Raw genomic sequence first — 20,607 nt, forward strand, 5'->3', positions numbered from 1 at the left:
CATTTTGTTTTTTGCATGACATTGGAGGAAAACACTGGTGAGCAAAAGAACCCCACAAAGAAAAAGATTGCAAAGCATCTCAACCAAAATTGAGCAAAGTTGTCAACTTCAAAGTAGCTAAATGACAAGGACTAAGTCCCCCTTTAGTTTTAGGCTCACACACCATATTTCAATCAACTATTACTAATTTACGAGAAGCTAAGTCCCCGGCCAAATAAAATTTTGCATACATGCAGAAAGATGCTTCAAAAAGCAAACTGACCACTGATAAACTGAGAAATTATACAAAAGTAAACTTTGATAAATATAATGCATCAATTGAACTCGTCCAGCTATTGAAAAAAGTTTACCTTTCCAACCCAAGAGAAAGGCTTTAGCCTTGTCTATCAAATCTTGAGAGTAAATTCTCCTTGACTTACCGCGGAAAATTGGGACAACAAGATAAGTAAAAGGAGCAACACCCAAGCGAAAATCAAAATGTCTCAAGACATGAGTTCAGTGATGGAAATAGGTCAACCCAAGATAAAAAGTACTCCTATTTGCATTAACAACCTGCCCAAAGCACAACCATACTTATCCAAGAAATCTTGAAGAGAACTAATAAATCGAGCATTCCCACGATAGAAAGTAAAAAGATCATTAGTATATAACACATGATCGGTTGGAGGACAACAATCCCGCGGGGCAGAAATATGAGTTATTCATCTGGTAGAGCAAAGCAAAGTTAAACCATGCTCAGAGCCTCATCTGCAAGACAAAAGAAAGTGGAGGAATAGAGTCTACCTGGGATGTCGATGAATTATTAAAAGAAAATTTCACTTCACTAATCAGCACCGAGTAGGAATTTTTTTTTTTTTTGGTAAGAAAATAAAATAATGTGCTAAATACATTTATACTTTCAGGTTTGGAGCGATTTTTAAAAGGGATTATGATGTTCTAATTTTATCACATTGCATTATGAAGTTTTAAAATTGAATTGAGTTAGATATTTTATCCCTTAGAACATCTAATCCTCTATTAAATTGATGAGTTTATTTTTATTTTTAATCAATGTGGTGCAATGTAGCTTACACTTTATCCTATATAAGAACATCACGTATATCATCAATTTAATGAAGATTAACAATTAATCCGGCCAAAAATGTAAATTGATACAAATTCAAAACTTTATGGTGTAAAAATAAAACTTTCATGGCTCGTTTTGAAAATCATCCAAATCTCAAGGTGTGAAATGTAATAATATCTACAATAAAATTGTTGGTTGTTTGTTAAATTATAGGCGCGTAGCCCGTGGAAGCAACAGACCCGAAGAACGAGTGTGAGAGCAAAAGCCAATAGGTAGAAGTAAGGATTGTGACTGTTAGTATTCGGAGTCGGAGAGATGGCCGAGGACGATTTCACACGCCCACCCCGGCTTATGAGCTTCGTCTCCGAGGAACAGGTGTTGTTATCTCTCTGAAAACCCTAAAAGCCCTAATTATCCTTTCAATCAACCATCCTAATGCAATTTTGGTGCATTAACGCTGCGTTTTGATGATGTCTTGCAGTTGGATGAAGCCAAGAGAGCAAGGGGCGAACGAGTTGAGGATGGCACTGCCCAGAGAGACAGACCCCTTTTCGAGGTACGTTTCCCTTCTTCTTATTCTTCTCCTTCTTCCATTCTCTCAATTTCATTCGAATTTTATCAATTGTTTGTGTTTACATTCAATTCATTGCAGATTTTGAAAGAAAACAAAGACAAGAAGGATGCAGAGTTCAATGAGCGTTTCAAGCACAGTGAGTGCTCCTCAAACCTCAAACTTTCGTTTCTTTCAATCATTGTATGAATATAGAGATTTAAACCTTTAATTTGATCAACATTGCATTTTGTTTGATGAAAATAAAATTAGTCAAAGAATGTTGGTACTGCTATGTGCTCCGTGCTCGTGCTCTCTCTCACTCACTCACTCACTCATTTTCTCTTTGCAGGACCGCCCAAAGCTTTGGACGATGATGAGACCGAATTCCTTGAAAATTTAGAGACTGTAAGACAAGACTCTATGTTTTATTATTCATTCATGTTATCAGTGTTACTCGCACTTCATTTGAAGCATTTACTTGTTGCATATCAAGTATCTGTGGATTTTCAATTTCTAATAGGGCTTTTTTAGGTTTGTAGAGTAGCTAAGTAGGATTTTATTCACTGCAGTCTGAAAATTTTTTCTTCTTAATTTCTAGACATTCGTCACTGCTGCTGGATGAAGCAGTTAAACAATCAACACAGCTGAGATACTAATATTATCACATGTGTTATTTTCTTGACATTCCTTTTCAGTCAAGGAAGGAATATGAGCAAAAAATTGCAGATGAGGAAGCTCAACAGCTTCTGAGTTTCCAGGTATGTTTTCAATGACATTGGAATTGTAATCCTACTTTTTACAGTCGAGGCATTGTATTTGAGGTTTACTTCTTTCTCTTCTTTTTTGGGTGAACAACCAGGGCCTGAAGGCCCAAAACAAATAAAGACTTACATCAGAAAGGCACTATGTTGACTTCATTTTACAAAAAAGAAGAGTTTGAGAGTTTATTTTGATTTCCTGTATGCTAGAATTTGGCAGTTTCAAAGCTTCTCGTATTATCTTTAACCTTTGTATTGAATTTAGTAATAGACATACATCTATAATTTCTTGCAGTTGACCTCTTAATGCTCGAAATTCTAACGTTTGAGGTCATTTCATGGATGCATTTGATCATGAAAAGGAATCCATTTTATTTTTAGCTTTAAGTGCTTTTAAGATATACTACATTTTTCTATCTAGATCTTTGGAAATGTTTAACCAAATGAAACTCTAGGTTAGACCTCTCTTTATACTTACCTCTATGTTATGAGCACAGGTGCTCTGCTTTTAGGATAGGGTTAGTATCTGATTGGATATGGGATATGGCTCTCTTATGGTGAGATACGTATCCAATATGAAAGTTGAAGTACCAGTTTGAATTCTTCTTTATGTTGAATTTCGGTTTGGGTATGACTGGGATATGCAACGGGTACACTGAAAGATATAACAGGGGATTTTAGAGTTTCTTAAATAGGTATGCTTCAAATTTAAAAACGTTCAAAGCTCAATTTTGAATGATGCTTTATTACCCACCTGCTCTCCTGGTTTGACAAAAAGAGTAAAGGGTCATGTGGTTTTTTAGTTCGACTGATTAGAAGTAAAATCAATTCAATGTAGGTTCACTATTTTTTCTCTTTTTGTATGTATCTTATCCGTTATTGATGGGTATGGTAAAATAAATTTGTCCGATCCTTTTTTTGATGGGTATGAAAAATTATGATAAAGATGAATAGAAATAGGCCAAACATGATTTCCTGGCCATTTCATTATTCTTGTGTGACAAATTTTTTACACCAGTTGTTCTTATCAGGCTGCGGTGGCGGCAAAGTCTAGCATTGTGCAAGAGCTTAAGGAAGCACCTTCGGTACCTATAGGCCAGGTTGGTACATAAATGTGAGGAATATGACAGTGCCAGAGGAGAGATGGCCTCCTTCAGTAGTTGGAAATGTTGGTTACGTTTCTAAATAAAATCATTTGGTTGCAGGAACAGAAATCAGCTGAGAAGAAGAATCCACCTCCTCGTCGATTAGGTATGATTATTAAGGTGCAGCCACAAGCAAAGAAAGCCAAAATTGATCAGGGAGGTAGTGAAGAACCTAGAAACACAATGAAAAGCCCACATGTAGATACGGAAAAAACTTTAGAGGTAATTAAGACGCTTAATGGTGGTATAAGCATTGATAAGTCCAGTGTTGCCGCCAAGACAGGTCTTGTTTCCTATAGTGATGACAGTGAAGAAGACTGATAGTTTAGTTCTATATGTCTTTAAGGAGCAGTTAATGTTGATTAAACTTTTTTTTTTCTTTCCTTTTAATCTCTTTTGATCTCTAATAGACTCGGTAAGGCAAAGCAGGATTTAGGATAATATGTTTCATAATAAATTTATTAATATGTATTGCCGCATAGGAGAAAAAGAAGATATAAAAGTTTGAAGTAGGACATGATCCCTCCCAGACATGGTCTATAAAAATCATCAAAACACGATCTTTTATTCACAAGCTGCATTTGCACATCTGTCTCTATGCCCGCCTGTTTCAAATAACCGGTGTTTGTGAACCACTCTCATGTGTATCATGAAGGTCGAATCTGAAGTTAATTGGAGGAAGGAGGGCTTAGGTTTTATCATTGGAAATGATTGGTTTCTTGAATGAATATGATTTGGCTTTTGTGTGGGGAACTGGACTCTGGAATTTTAAGGGTTTATCTTCTCTCTACAAAGGAGGCGCTCTTGTTTAGACAAATTAAGTGTTTGAGTCAGATTCCCTTGCCTTTGCATTTGCCGAAGAAGTCTTGTTGCCAAGCTGGTTTAGATGGTGAGCATTGCTTTTTTGGCTAGATTGTGTTTTGTGCCTCTCAGGACATGTCTAATCCTTTGTTTGACGCAAGACTCTGACAAAGTTATAGAAACATTGCCTCGTTACTTGAATCCTTACTCAAATTTTTCACAAAGAGATTAACTCAAGTGAATTAATAACACCATATGACATTGCATCGTTAATTGAAAACTACTCAATTGCATGGGCCTGATACTAACTTACAAAAAATCGTTTGCATTCCTTTATTGTTTTAGAACAAACAAAATCTTACACCACAACTCTCATTGAGAACCGTATGTTGCCTATTATCATGCAATAATATAAGCACCACGATCTTAAGAAAATTACAAAACCAAATGCAAAAAATGAGGCCACTATTTGGTAGGCTTCGACAACAACGTTTACTTGGGTTGAATTCGTCCAACTAATTAGAAATTCCTCTCGAAATATATTGTGAGAATTTGAAATGAAAAAACATACTTGGAATTGAAACAATACTAAGAAAGTTGTGGTATTCTTTTCTTTTCAAACAAGCTCACCAACAGAACAAAAGCCATCTTCTATGACCTAAAACTACTTTCTTGTACATCTATTAGAAATAACATTGACTACATTAAGGATTAGAACGAGAAAATAGAATCATTATGCATTTATCTCCTTAGTGTTTGGTGGCGTGACAATGCCACTCGGATAGGTGGCATGACAATGCCATTTTTCTCTTTAGTGTTTGGTGAGAAAAGGGTAACAAGAAAGAAGCTCATGCAATTGAATCGCTCATGTGCAGAGCAACCAAGGATGCATAAAATCCATCTGTAATTTTGATCAACCTATCATGCTTCCCTTTTTCTACTATCAATCCGTTTTTAACGACCGCAATCTCATCGGCATTCTTGATCGTCGATAGTCGATGAGCGACCACTACTGTGGTCCTGTTTACCATCACCCTGTCTAATGCGTCTTGAACCACTCTCTCAGATTCAGCATCAAGTGCACTTGTAGCTTCGTCCAACAGTAATATCTTGGGGCTCTTGCTTATTGCACGCGCAATGGCTACGCGTTGCTTCTGCCCGCCAGATAATTGTATTCCTCGTTCTCCTACTACGGTGTCATACCCCTGCACAACGCATTTGGATTAGTTCTGAAACAATCTTGTTTTAAACTATCCCAAAAAGAATTTATTATATGTTCTAACCTGATTCAAGCTGCTAATGAACTTGTGTGCATTGGCCAACTCCGACGCATCTATGATTTCTGCCTCACTTGCATCACCATCCTTTCCATATGCAATGTTGGCACGGATTGTGTCGTTAAATAAAACAGGTTCTTGCCCCACAAGCCCCATCTGCTGCCTCAACCATTTCAAGTGGAATTTTCCAAGTTCAGTTCCATCAAGTGTGATATGAGCTGAATCTGGATCATAAAATCGTTGCAACAATGCTACTACTGTCGATTTTCGACTCCCACTTTCTCCAACCAGGGCAACTGTCTGCAAAACATATTCACCAATACAAAAAACATTATATCAAGTCTCGAGGTTCATCAGCATGTCATGAAGTTATAAGTAAAATTAAAAAAACGAACACAAATACAATTCAATTAACGAAATATTTACCTTGCCAGAATGGATAGTTAAACTGAGGTCTTGGAAAATCTGTATATCTGGCCGAGAGGGATATTTGAAACTTACATGGCGAAGCTCAATATCTCCCTTTACGCTATCCAATTTTATGCCAGACTCTTCACTAGGGTCTATCTTTGACTTCCTGTCTATTATTGCAAATATGGAAGCAGCAGCATTCCTGGTTTTACTATAATCAGAGCCAAAACTGCTCATCTGAGAGTTCCCGTGGCTGCCATGGTCAAAGCAAAGAAAACCTGCAAACCAAATACACCTTAAAATCAGCTACATACATAGGTGTGAATGTATATCTCACTTTGATTTCGTATGTATGTTTTCAACACCTTCTGAAAAGAACTGTTAGATACATATGTAGAGGGAATAATTACTTGGAAAATGTCGGCAAATGTTGTTTTGCCAGCCTTGACGAGTTTAGCTCCTGCGTAGAAGCTGGTTGCGTAGACACAAAACAGAAAGAAGTAAGATACCCAAATCCTATTCCACTGATCACGCCTTGTCATTTCCCTTCGGCTCTAGGGCCTTCACATTTTCTTCTGTATAGTTCCATTACCTTCTTTTCAGCACAGAAAGAAGCAACTGTTCGTATGCTCCCAACTGCGTCATTAGCAACTTGGCTTGCTTCCTCATACTTCATCTGCAACCATTTAATTATACATCTTTATGAGACCTCAACAGAAAGAAATAATTTGAAATTACAAGTTTGAAATGTGCTACTAAATCAGGGAGCTTTTAATCATACCTTTGCATCTCCACTGAATCCTTTCATGAACTTTGCTTGAACATAACCACCAAATCCGATCAGAGGAATCACTGCGAGAACAATTAATGCCAGCTGCCAAGATGCAATAAAAGCAATGATCAAACCTGCAATTCCGGTCGCAATGCTATTAACTATCTCAGCTAGCGCATCTCCAACTAGGGTCCGCACTGATGCTGCATCTACTGAGAGCCTCGCACCAACTGAGCCACTTGAGTTCTCAGGCCCATCAAACCACCCAACTTCCATGTGAACCACTCTCTCAAAACACATTATTCTGATACGTTCAATTAACTTACTACCAGCAACTGAAAAGAAGTATGCTCGTGCAGGGACCACCAGAAATGATGCCAGACCAAGTACCATAAGAATAATTGCCCAAAAGTCTGAGTCTTTCTTTTGTTGACTAGGTGGTTCGTACAAAATCTTTACTACCCTGGAAACAAGCACACCAAAAATTGGAAGTATAACACCATTGACGGTTGCAGCTAACGTTCCAAGAAGTAGTGCTGGAATCTCGGGCTTGTTGAGGGCAGCGAGGCGGCGGAGAGAAACAGTTGGAGGTTGCTCTGATGCCACTGCAGCGCCCTCTGGTTCTGCCAAGGTAGTGTCATGCATGTTAGCATGTCCTGTGGTTAAACCAAAGGCAGCTGAAATGAATGGCGGCTGCTATTTCGTACAGAGGAATTCCGACTTATGGATCTTTGTAACGACATTCTTAGACTTGATTGTCTAAAAGATTCGGCAGTTATATCAGATTTGTTTTGAACTTCTCCTGTTTGTCCTGAACCCTTGTTTACTTCTTGCAAGCGTATAAGTTGAGAGTACGCTCCTTCAGGATCCTTGAGTAATTCTGAGAGCGAAATGGACAAAAATATGGTTAACTGATATGTCTTCCTAGATTGGCAGGAACTTGGGATCTAACAATAAATTGCAGCCACGAGTAAACTGAAATTCTATCCAGAAGTACGAACACTATGCCTGGACTCTAGAGATTGTAATAGATTTTGGTGGCAAAAGCAACTTGTCATATCAGAAGAAAGCAAGTCAAAATCAGGGTTGATTGCGCAGAATTCTTGAAAGCAATGCATATATATGTCTATCAATACACTTGACAAACAGCATAATTGCGCAGAATTCTTGAAAGCAATGCATATATATGTCTATCAATGCACTTGACAAACAGCATAAACTGGATACAACATCTCCAACCAAGGTAAACATACACAAGAACTAATAAAAAGAATGTGCTAGCTTTATCAGGTAGAATACCTTTTTCAACCATCTTTCCTTTATGAATGACAGCAATCGCACCTGCATTCCTATGGAAATTATAGCTTTAATTTGTGATGTATATTTCATACTTGCAATGTACAATGGTTCGGGTATATATGAGGAAGAAGACTAAGAAAAACAAAACAAACATTCCCCTTAAAACAAGGAATAAAACAAGGAATAAAACATGGAATAAAACAAGGAATAAAACATTCCTTAAATCAAGGAACTCATTATTTTTCAACACTCCCCCTCAAGCTGGATCGAGGAGGTTCACTGAGCCAAGCTTGCCCAATAACCGATGAAACTGAGATGATGCTAGTGCCTTTGTAAAAAGATCTGCTAGTTGATCATGGCTTCGTGTGAACATGGTCCGGATGATTTGCGTTTGAACTTGAGCTCTGATGAAATGACAATCCACTTCAATATGTTTGGTTCTTTCATGGAACACAGGATTGGCAGCAATGTGCATGGCTGCCTGATTATCACACATAAGCGTCATAGGAGTAGAACTAGGAAACCCTAAGTCTGAAAGAAGCCCTTTAAGCCAAATGAGTTCACAAGCAGTGGCTGCCATGGCTCGATACTCAGCCTCTGCGCTGGAACGAGCAATTACCTGTTGCTTCTTACTCTTCCATGTGACAAGGTTTCCACCAACAAATGTACAATAGCCTGTGATTGATTTCCTATCAATTGCATTACCTGCCCAGTCTGCATCTGTGTAGCCACTAATGACAGTGGACTGATTGTTATGCATTGTAATTCCTTGCCCAATTGAACCCTTAAGATAACGAAGGATTCTCTTAACAAGGTTAAGGTGATCAACAGTGGGAGAGTGCATGAACTGACTAGCCAAGCTCACTGCATATGTGATATCTGGACGAGTGATAGTGAGGTATATGAGCTTGCCTACTAATCGTTGATAGTAGCTTACATCATGCATGGCTTCTCCATCTATGCTGAGCTTCAGTTTACAATCAACGGGAGTGCTAGCAGGCTTGCAGTCAAGCATTTTTGCTTCTTGAAGGAGGTCCAATACATATTTCCGTTGATGTAGAAACAGTCCTTTTGAAGATGTTGCCATTTCGATCCCCAAAAAATACTTTAACCTTCCCAAATCTTTGATAGCGAAAACTTGATGTAGTGAGAGTTTTAGTGCCTCAATCTCTACGGTATTATCTCCAGTGATGATAAGATCATCAACATAGATGAGGACCACCAACTTTCCCCTGGTGCCAGTTCTTACAAATAGCGAAGAATCAGCATTACTTCGCATGAATCCAGCCCTTTCCAGAACAGAACTGAGCTTGGCATACCAAGCTCTTGGTGATTGTTTCAATCCGTATATTGCCTTGTGCAATTTACAAACCATGTTGCCTTTAATACCATCATAGCCTGGAGGAGGTTGCATATACACTTCTTCCTGCAGCTCGCCGTGAAGGAAAGCATTCTTCACGTCCATTTGGTAGAGTGACCACCCACAATTGATTGTAACTGACAGTAAAACCCTGACTGAGTTCATCTTGGCCACCGGTGCAAATGTTTCCTTATAATCTACACCAAAGGTTTGGGTGAAACCTCGAGCAACAAGTCTAGCCTTGTGTCTCTCGATAGATCCATCAGCTTTGAATTTAGTCTTGTAAATCCAACGACTTCCAACAGCCTTCTTTCCTGGTGGTAGTTGAACTAGGCTCCAGGTGCAATTCTCTTCCAGTGCACAAAGCTCTTCTTTCATGGCTTGGTTCCATTGTGGGAGAAGAAATGCTTCTTGAAAGCTTCTTGGTTCATAGTGCTTATCAATTTTACTGAGAAATGTAGCATGAGATGTTGAGAACTTATTAAAGCTGATACATTCATTGATTGGATGTCGTGAGGCATATGTAACATAGTCCTGCAACCTGACTGGAGGTTTTCTGATTCGAGGAGGATTTCTTTTAATCACCTGAGACTCTGTAGAGGGCGGAGAATGATCAGAGTAGAGCTCGTCTTCACTCTCACTGGCAGTAATTTGGTCAGTTTGAACTTCTTCACAATCTGGACTTACAATGACTGATCTATTTTCCAACATCGGATAATTAAAGTTTTGAGGGAGTGGGAACATGTCAACTAAATCCTCCCCCTGACTTGTAAAATAGGGATAGTCTTCTTCGAACTTCACATCTCTTGAAACTGTGCACTTCTTAGTGACTGGATTGAAGCACTTGTATCCCTTTTGAGTGGTCGAGTATCCCATAAACACACACTTGGTTACCCTGGCATCTAGTTTGTCACGATTCAAGGTTTGGATGTGAACAAAACACACACAACCAAACACCTTGAGATGTGTCAAATCTATTTTCCTCCCCTTAAGAACTTCATATGGAGATTTAAACCCTAGCACACGACTTGGAAGTCGATTGATGAGATAAGTGGCAGTAAGGATGGCAAACGACCAAAATTTCTTTGGAACGTGCATGTGAATCATGAGAGCACGAGTTTTTTCCAAGAGATCTCTATTTTTCCTCTCGGCTACTCCATTTTGTTGGGGAGTCCCCACACAGCTGGTTTGATGTATGATACCCTGAGAACTTATGTATTGAAGCATGTTGTTGGATAGAAATTCAGTGCCATTATCTGACCTTAAAACCTTAATGTTTGATTGAAATTGCGTTTTAACATGCATGTGAAAGTCTTTGAAAATGGTAGGGACTTCACTTTTTGATTTCATAAGATATAGAAAACTTGTTCGAGAGAAATCATCAACAAATAGAACAAAATATTTAAAACCTTCCATTGATTCAGTTGCAGGTCCCCATACATCGGTGTGTACCATTTCAAAAGGTTTACTTGTCCTAGACATTGAATTATCAAAAGGTAGCCTAGTAAACTTAGAAAATTGACAAGTATCACAAGTAGGATAAGGTTTACAAAAAATTGGAAACAGTTTCGACAAGACAAGTTCAGAGGGGTGAGCTAATCTCCTATGCCAAAGTTGGTTTTCATCTATGGACTTTGATTGAGCTTGAAGAGCCTGAGTGAAACATGCATTCTTGCACAGGTAGTAAAGTCCATTTATGAAGACCCCTTCACCAATCATCTTCATGGTGAGAACATCCTGAAACATCACTTTATTTGGTGAGAAAATAGCACGGCAGTTTAGGGTGTTGGTGATCTTTCCAATTGACAAAAGTTGGAAGGGAAAGGTTGGTACATAGAGAGCAGTGGAAGGTGTTTTTTGAGAGAGTAAGTTTATTTCTCCTTTTCCCAAAACTAAGACATTTTTTCCATTTGCAACAGACATATGTGAGGGGCTTGAAAATTTTTTAAAATGATGTAAATTTGTAACTTTGTTTGTCATATGATCTGTGGCGCCTGAATCAATTATCCAACAATCAATTTCAGTACTAGTTAATAGGGCAGTAGTAAAGGCTTTGAGTATACCTGGTGCTTCTCCCTTTGGAACTTTCTCATTTCCAGCAAGAAATCCGGCAAATTGTCCCAACATAGCTGTGTGACTACCCTCTTCATTGCCTTGACCATGTGTGCCTCCTCCGTGCCCCTTACTTTGTAGGTAAGCTGCAAATTCATTGATCAATGATAATGGATTGGCAGTGAACTCCATGGATCCTTGTGAGATAGTAGGAGTGTGAGCATTAGCAAGTTTTGCCTTGAAATGAGGTTGAAATTGTTGTGAGGACCTTGGTATCATCCTTCCATCTTTGCTGAACTTAGGCTTGAGTTCAGGATGAAGTTCCCAACACTTGTCTTCCTCATGACCAACACCATTGCAATATTTGCATTTTAGATGTGTGTTTCTTCCCTTGTATACCTTGGCTTCTGAGTTCTTGTAATTTGATGCATATGCCCGAGTCTCCGTTAATCTAGGATTGGAATCAACATTCATAACCTTCTTCCTTGCTTCTTCTCGTTGGATAGTTGCACAAACATTGTTGAAGGTAGGCAGGTCTTGACTCATCAAGATGTGACTCCTTAGATCCTCGTACTCAGAGCTCATACTCCCTAACAGCTGATAAATTTTGTCTTCCTCAGCTCGTTTTAGGAGAATGGTAGGATTTGTGGTATGAGGGAGATATACATCCAACTCATTCCACATGGCTTTGAGACTCCCAAGGTGTTGAACAAATGCTTTCCCTTCTTGTTGAGCACTGGCAATGTCCTTCTTTAATTGAAAGACCCGTGCATAGTTGTTTTGATTTCCATACATATCCTGCAAAGCTTTCCAAAGATCATGGGCGGAATTGGAGTAGCTAAAAATTTCAGCAACATGTTTCTCCATGGTGTTGAGCAGCAAGGACATGACAAGTTGATCTTTGCAGAGCCATGCATTGTATGTAGAGGAAGAACTATCTGGAGCTTCCACGCTTCCATTTACAAACCCTAACTTCCCTTTGCCTCCGAGAGCTAGTGAAACAGCTCGAGACCAAGGAAGATAATTGAACTCGTTCAAGAGAACTGAACATAAACGTTGATTGGTGTTAACCTCAACGTCTGAGGAGTTTGGAGAGAGATTGTGCCGGGTTTCCTTATCATGGTTGACAGGACTGTCTTCAGTCATGACTTAGACCTTGAAAGAAAGAAAAAATTGCAGCAGCAAGAATGGCAGAGACAGGTTACAAATGAACCTGCTCTGATACCATATGGAAATTATAGCTTTAATTTGTGATGTATATTTCATACTTGCAATGTACAATGGTTCGGGTATATATGAGGAAGAAGACTAAGAAAAACAAAACAAACATTCCCCTTAAAACAAGGAATAAAACAAGGAATAAAACATGGAATAAAACAAGGAATAAAACATTCCTTAAATCAAGGAACTCATTATTTTTCAACAATTCCTCACCGTGCTCAAACGATGAGCAACAATAACAGTAGTTTTGTTGACCATAATCGGATCCAATGCTTCTTGAACTATCCTCTCAGATTCTGCATCAAGTGCACTTGTAGCTTCATCCAAAAGTAGAATTCGTGGATCTTTCAAAATGGCTCTTGCTATAGCAATTCTCTGCTTCTGCCCACCAGATAGCTGAGTTCCATGCTCACCGACCATGCTGTCAATGCCCTGAACACGAAATATTCAAGTTCCAGTGAAGTAATATTCTTATGATCTTGCACTTATTTGAAAGCTGCAATTAAAATGAGCTAGAACTTAACTAGCACCTGAGGCAATTTATCGATAAATTTGGAGGCGTTTGCAACATCAGCTGCTGCTTTTATCTCTTTAATGGTAGCACCATCTTTTCCATAGGCAATATTGTCCTTAATGCTGGATGCAAACAGTACAGGTTCCTGGCTGACAAGACCAATTTTACTCCGAATCCATTTCACCTGAAATTCTTTTAGGTTTATGCCATCTATCAAAACTTCATCAGCTCGTGGATCATAAAATCTCTCTATCAGACTGATGACTGATGACTGTTGACTTCCCACTTCCACTTTGTCCAACCAAAGCCGCAGTGGTGCCACTAGAGATATGAGGAGAGAACCCGTCGAATATTGGTTCATCTGGTCTGGCTGGATAACTGAAATAAACCTCTTTCAGCTCTATGTCTCCACGAATGTCATCCAAGGTCTTTCCTTTTTCGTCATAAGCATCAGTCTCTGGTTTCCTACTGATAGTCTCAAACATCTTAAATGCTGCAGCTTGACCAGCACCGAATGCACTCAAGCACGGAGATGCTTGCCCCAGAGGCCTAATTGATCCAAAATTGTTAATAAATTTAAACAAAAAGAGAAGAAGAAAAGGAAAAAAAAAAACAAAAAAACCAAACTAGGCAGTCACGTATTTATGTACCTGCATGTGTGTACGAGAAGTTAAATTCAAACATAAAGAGAGAAAAAAAAAAAACTAACGAAAAAAGTTTGAAAACTTTGAGTTTTAATTAAAAAGACAAAAATATGTTGTAAGTGAATAGTATCAGGAGTGACTTTTTAGAATAAAAATGTTTATTTCATTAAAAGTAAACAGTATTGGAAGTGTTTAGTTAAAATTCTAAAAAAATTAAAAAAAAGATGATAACATTACACTATTCTAAAGTTCGGGAGGGTGTAACTGTAGCTTAGCTATGGTGGAATCCAAACTGGTTGGGAAGGTTACAGAGAGAAAGAGCGGGATGGGTGGGGATTTTGAACAGGGGCAAGTAAGGCTCCTTTGTCCCATGCTTTCATGTCCTGATTGTAAAGGTGAGAAATACTTTTCGATCTTTTGTGTACTGTTCGGTTAGTAAATACTGATTTTCGCATTCCTCTCTACTGCTCAGATTAGATTGAGAGAGAGAGAGAGAGAGAGAGAGAGAGAGAGCTTAAACAGAAGAAGATAGTGTTCTTCTCGGAGCTACCAGTGGATAAGGTGATTGCTTTCCGTCGTACTTGCTTATCTTCAACATAGCTCTGGCCAACTTCAATGGCGTTCTTGCTGCAGTTGCGTTTTCTCAGGTTTGTTTTGAATACCCTTTTCTTTGTTATCTGTATTGTTTGTGTTTTCGAGCTCTGTTGAGAATTTCATCATATGGGTTTGGTCTATTTTGTGGGATTTTCATTGTTGAATGATGAGTTAAGCGTGAGAAATGACACTACATGTGTGTTCGCTGAATCTTGATTTGGATTGAAGGGGTTATTTGTGCTTATGTTGGGGAGAAAGTTGAGGAAAATTTGGAATTCTTACCGTTGTTATTCGACAATTTGGAATGCTTAAAGTATTTTGCACATTGCATGGAAGTTTTTACTAATGATTAGACCAACGAATTATCCACATTCTCTAAATGGGATTTCACACCCAAATACTTAGAATTGAATACTATCTTCGGACAATTTAGACACCCTTTAGTGTGAGTTTGCTTACTGGATTTATCTTCTTTTTGTTTGATGAGTGTAAATTGTCATGTACACTTGACATCTAGTGTTGAAGAAGACACTAGGTTTTGGATTTAATGGCTTCCAAATGAAACAATGATTCCATTACGTTATTATTTGAACATTATTCTAAAGTATTTCTCTTTATTTTTACGATGATGGTTTAAGGGCTTTAATCGATACTCATTTAGTTATTTGTTAGTATGTTTTCTAGATTAAAAAAAATCATGATTTGATCTTTTCTATGCACTCTTTATTTCTCAAAATTGTTTCTATTTGTCAAAGTTTCAATATATTTCTATTTAATTGTTTAAGTTTGTGTCTTTACAGTTTTAAAGGGAAGTTTCAAGCGTTTTTGAATTCAAGACAACAAAAAATTGTGATGAGCCCCAAGAACAGTTAAGTAAGAATTTAAGCCATGTGAAATAAAGTTGTGAATCATTTTTGTTGTACATAGGCTGTTGATGTAAAGTTAGTAAAATTTAGATGCAAACTAATGAATGTGAACAATTTATTTTCTCTTTGTGATTTGTACTTTGGAATCCGTCATTTTAGTTGTACATAGACTCTTAATGTAAATTCATAAAATATAGATGCAAACTAAATGACTTATTTCTATCATGTGGGTTCAGCTGCTTTGATCGGTTTTTGATTTTTTTAGAGATTGTGATTACGATTTTAAAACCCACAGCGGAATGTGGGCATTTGAATTCATCTCCAACCCTTTGATTAAAATCTAAGATTTCTAATCCAAAAATTTAGGTTTTAACCCAGAAATAGTTTTTCTACTTCAACCTTCTGGGTTAAATTTTTAGCCCTAGATTGTTAAAGAATGAATTTAGGATAAATCTTTTTCTTAAACTAACTTTATAAAAAAAAAAATGTGTAAATTATCCAAATTTAATTATAAAAACATTTTAATCTAAAAATATTTGGGAACTTTTATGAAAATGGCTTGGGCTAAGTTTATTTTAACAAAAAACCATGCTATAACTTTATTTAATGAAAAAATCTTAAATTTTAATGAAAAACTCTTAAATTTTTATAAAAATGATAAAAGAACTTAAATTTTAATGAAAAATACATAATTTTAATATTAAAAATTAAAAACTGACGCGCGGGACTTGCGCATCCTCACACATACTGTTTATAAAATTTAACAGTATCATATTGTTTGTGAAACTTACTACATTGTTTATGAAACTTAACGGTACTACACTGTTTATGAAACTTAACGGTACTACACTGTTTATAAAACTTAACAGTACTACACTGTGTATATATGTATATTATTTCTTTTGCCTTAAGTAGGTACGAGTGAAATCTACATATATCACTTATATATATTATTTATTACATACATGAAAATACACCTTACGAGATTATAGTACCAGACGTGTGTTTGTGTTATCTTGCTTTGTCAAAGACGTTGGGGGGATGCGCACTGGGCACACATGTTTATATTATGTTTTATTTTTTTGTTCTTATCATTAAATAAAGTTATTAGATGATTTTTGGTTAAAATGCAAAGTTTTGAAGCTCTTTTCATTAATTTTTTTAAAATATTTAGATTCCGATAAATATTGAAAAATTACTAAGTAGATACCATGAAACTCGTGGAACACTATGAAAGAATATGAAACACATGAAATGTAACATCCCACATCGTCCAGGGGAGTGATCCTTGAATGTATATTCTCATCCCTACCTAGCACGAGGCCTTTTGGGAGCTCACTGGTTTCGGGTTCTGTAGGAACTTCAAAGTTAAGCGAGAAGAGAGCTAGAGTAATCCCATGATGGGTGACCCACTGGGAAGTTGCTCGTGAGTTCCCAAAAACAAAACCATGAGGGAATGGTAAGCCCAAAGTGGACAATATCGTGCTACGGTGGTGGAGCGGACCCTGGAAGTGATCCGCCCTGGGCCGAGATGTGACATGAAAGATTTTTTTAATTATTTTAGCTGTTAGATTTAAATTTGGATTGTTTGAATTTTTTTTAACGTTGAATTTGATCATATTATATCTTAGTCATTGGATCTAATAAATTTATAAATATAAAATTAAAAATAAATACACATATACGATGGACCAGCCCATTAACCTAGATGTCACATCTCGGCCCGGGCCTCCATCACATCCCGAGCTTGACTCCACCGTAATACGATATTGTCCGCTTTGAGCCCCGACCACGCCCTCACGGTTTTGTTTCTGGGAACTCACACGAGAACTCCCGAGTGGGTCATCCATCATGGGAATGTTCTCGCCCCTTTCTCGCTTAACTTCAGAGTTCGCATGGAACCCGAAGCCAGTGAGCTCCAAAAGGTCTCGTGCTAGGTAGAGATGAGAATATATATATAAGGTTTACAGTATCCACTCCCCTGGACGATGTGGGATGTTACACTAGGAATGAGTTTTGACTTAAATTTGCCCCAAAAATGAGTATTGCGTTAAAACTCATATTTGGCTTAAGGGTTGGGGCAAGTTGATGTAGGTTTAAAACCTAAAATTTGAGTTTTACTTTAAGATCTAATCCAACTCTTGGGAAAAAACTCAAATTTTAAGTTGTAAACTTATCCCAACTTGCTTCAACTTTTGGGGTAAATATGAGTTTTAACCCAAAACTCATTTATAGGGGCAAATTTAGACTAGGATTTTCCTGGGTTAGTTGATGTGACCCACCATATATGTGTAATTTTTTTAGTTTTATATTTATAAATTCATTGGAATCTAACGGTTAAGATCTAATATGATCAAATCCAATAGTAAAAAAAAGATCTAACGGTCAAAATTTAAATCCAACGGTTAAAATAATTAGAAAAAAATTATTTTATGTGTTTCATAGTGTTCCATGAGTTTCATGGTGTAGGTTTTGTAATTTTTCAATATTTATAGGAATCTAAATTTAGGTTAAAATGTTTATTAAATTAAATTAGGATAGTCTACATGATTTTATTTTTATTTTTTATTTTTTTAAAAGTTACTTTAAGAAGAAATTATCCTAAATTCATTCCTTAATAATCTTGAACTAAAAATTTAACCTAGAAGTATGAGGAGAAAAATTGTTTCTGAATCAAAACCTAAATTTTCTATGTTAAAAATTTTAAGTTTTAACCCAAGAATTAGAGTAGGTTTAATAACCTAAAAAAAAAAAAAGAAGAGAGAGAAAAAATATGGACCTTACATGGATCCGGTCAAAACAGCAACAATCACATTCAGCACGTCACCCCCAGAATATCCATTATTTCTTACCATTCTTGAACCAAACTATATCGCCAAGGCATAAGTGCAGAAGACAACTAGCGAAACCAAGCCAAAACCTGCTCCAGCAGCAGTACCTTCGTAAACACCTGATTTGTAAGCATCCGCAAGATATTTGTTGTAACTTGTTATAACTTGCTTTTCTCCAGTAAATGATGCAACCTACGTAAGCCAGATGACAAACATCATACTATTGGACAAACAAACGACAATTATTCCAATAGTTGTAACTTGTAAGGCCAACGTGACCTACGGTTCTGATGGAGCCTATCGTTTGTTCAACTACAATTGCTGCTTTTGCATAAGCACTTTGTCCACGGGTTGCCATCTTGGATATAATGATGGACATGGCTGCACCAGATACCACAAGCAAAGGAATCGAGGATAACATGACAAGGGTAAGAAGCCACCCTTTGATGAATGCTATTATAAACCCTCCAATGAATGTTGAAAATAGTTGTAAAAATTTTCCAACCTGCACGAACAAGACGAATATAACAATTTATTACATAGTAAGAATAACAAATTTCAAGGTTTTTATTCTCCCTGGGGTGATTTTAGGGGTTGCAGTTGTGCTGCCAGCGTAGTACCTTCTCGCCCATGGCATCTTGTATGAGAACAGCGTCTCCAGACATTCTCCCAATGACCTCACCAGTGTATGTTTCCAAATCAAAGAAAGCAACGTCTTGTCTCAAAAGTGTTTTCAAATACAAACCCCTTATCCTTGCAGCTTGTCTTTCCCCTGTTACCATCCAGCACGAGACTGTGAACAAGAAATACAGCTGTATCAGTTCAAATGCTTTGATATATGCATGAATTTCTCCGTGCATGCATGAAAAACTTTTGTGGTTATGGGTATGAGATGTACTTACGAAGAGTTGCGGCCACACCTGTCCCGATTGCCAGATAGAAATATATTAGAGCGACCTACAATGTACCAAGATAACTGAGTGATGATCTACATGTTCAGGCTAACATCTAATATTTGACCTCATAAGGGGAAAGGGGTAACTCAAAACGTTATTGAATATTCAACTCAATGTCTCAACAAAGATAAAGATTAAATTTCGGCTTGTGCAGCGTATTAACATTACCTTGGAAACAGCACTAACTACGTCTGTATTGTTTTGATTAGATCCAAAAGAATTGATCATCTCCCCCAATAATATCGTCATAAGGGGAATGCCCGAGCCATTCCCAATGGCACCAATTGAACCGAAAAGCATCAATATAATATCAGTCTTATCTGCATATGAAAATAACTTTTTCAACTTTCTCATCTCCGCCTCTCTTGTCTGAGCCTTGATGATCCCCATTCGTGCCGGTGCTTTTCTCTTCTTCTACTTGGCTTCTTGAAGTGATATCCCCATGCTCTTGAGGCATAGCTCTATCCACCCCATTTTCGTCAGCCATGTTACCAACCCCAAGAATTTCTCAGTATTCAGATGCTTTACACCTGAGTTCGCATACCTCAATCTGCACCTGCATAAGCAGTCCTGTTATCGTAAACTTAAATGCCAAGCGGGCGAATTTGTACTGGCAGTGCGGCCAGTGCAGAGAGGACACGGACTACTTCCAAATCTACAAGCAGGCCCCAAATTAAGGCCTGGTTTGGTAGTGAGGTGATTATGAAAAAAACTGGTATAAAAAAAGTTGGGAGCTGTTTTTATGTTTGGTAAACATTCAGCTTCAGCTTTTTTTCATAGTTTTTGGTGAAAAAAAGCTAAAAACAAGAAGCTGCAAAACCCAATTTTGAAAAACCGGTTTTTCTTCACATCTGTTTTACATAAAAGTTTACCAAACACTATAATACTGCTTTTTTTTTCAAAAGCACTTTTACAAAAAAATTTACCAAACACTATGCTGCTTTATTTCACAACTGCTTATTCTTACAGCACACCAGAAGCAGTTTTTTTTCAAAGCACAACAATACCAAACCAGCTCTAAAAAGTATAGTAGGGGAATTGACTCGGCACATCTCTTTCCTCAACTATTCATTAGACAAAATAAAAGATGATAAACCGAGTCTGAGTCTAATTGCTGAAGAACAACCCAACTCCAATGTGGACACGCCTGGTGCTGAAGAATAATCCAAGCCTGTCCTATTTCTAGTTCTAGTTTAGTCTAGTTCTGGTTGTAATTATGTTTCTGTATTATTCTTCTACACGGATTGCTTTTGTACTCCTACAAATATTAATGATCAGTAGACTTGCTCATTCATTGAGTTGAGAGATCTTTTCATGGTATCAAGAGCCAACAATAACGATAAAAGTTACATCTAGTCAGGGGGACATAAATTTTATCCCTCTAAAAAAAGACAATAGGAAAAGAGAGGAAGAACATAAACCTTACTCTTCATGAAAAAAAATAAACAAGAAAAAGAGGGGAGTGAGATATAAACCTTATCCATCTC

At 37.4% G+C, this 20,607-nt stretch overlaps 1 protein-coding gene and 1 pseudogene across 1 annotated transcript; one reads left to right on the top strand and one right to left on the bottom strand.

The window, feature by feature from the left end:
* The first annotated feature begins 1,293 nt into the window (after positions 1-1,293).
* Positions 1,294-3,993, top strand: LOC137708632 (uncharacterized). The gene is made up of 7 exons (XM_068447752.1): positions 1,294-1,441; positions 1,548-1,622; positions 1,719-1,776; positions 1,969-2,024; positions 2,315-2,377; positions 3,409-3,477; positions 3,583-3,993. The coding sequence occupies exons 1-7, from the start codon at positions 1,382-1,384 to the stop codon at positions 3,841-3,843; spliced, it is 642 nt and encodes a 213-aa protein (XP_068303853.1). The 5' UTR covers positions 1,294-1,381; the 3' UTR covers positions 3,844-3,993.
* A 974-nt stretch (positions 3,994-4,967) lies between these two features.
* Positions 4,968-19,607, bottom strand: LOC137708080 (ABC transporter B family member 11-like; annotated as a pseudogene).
* Positions 19,608-20,607: the final 1,000 nt, after the last annotated feature.

The sequence above is a fragment of the Pyrus communis genome, chromosome 11 (assembly GCF_963583255.1).
Source record: "Pyrus communis chromosome 11, drPyrComm1.1, whole genome shotgun sequence".
NCBI classification, from domain to species: Eukaryota; Viridiplantae; Streptophyta; class Magnoliopsida; order Rosales; family Rosaceae; genus Pyrus; species Pyrus communis.

Bases quoted from the DNA above. Each gene is read 5' to 3' on its own strand.
- LOC137708632 (XM_068447752.1), top strand. From the start codon at position 1,382: ATGGCCGAGGACGATTTCACACGCCCACCCCGGCTTATGAGCTTCGTC. The intron at 1,442-1,547 runs GTGTTGTTATCT...GATGTCTTGCAG, and splicing joins GCTTCGTCTCCGAGGAACAG to TTGGATGAAGCCAAGAGAGC. The intron at 2,378-3,408 runs GTATGTTTTCAA...TGTTCTTATCAG, and splicing joins AACAGCTTCTGAGTTTCCAG to GCTGCGGTGGCGGCAAAGTC.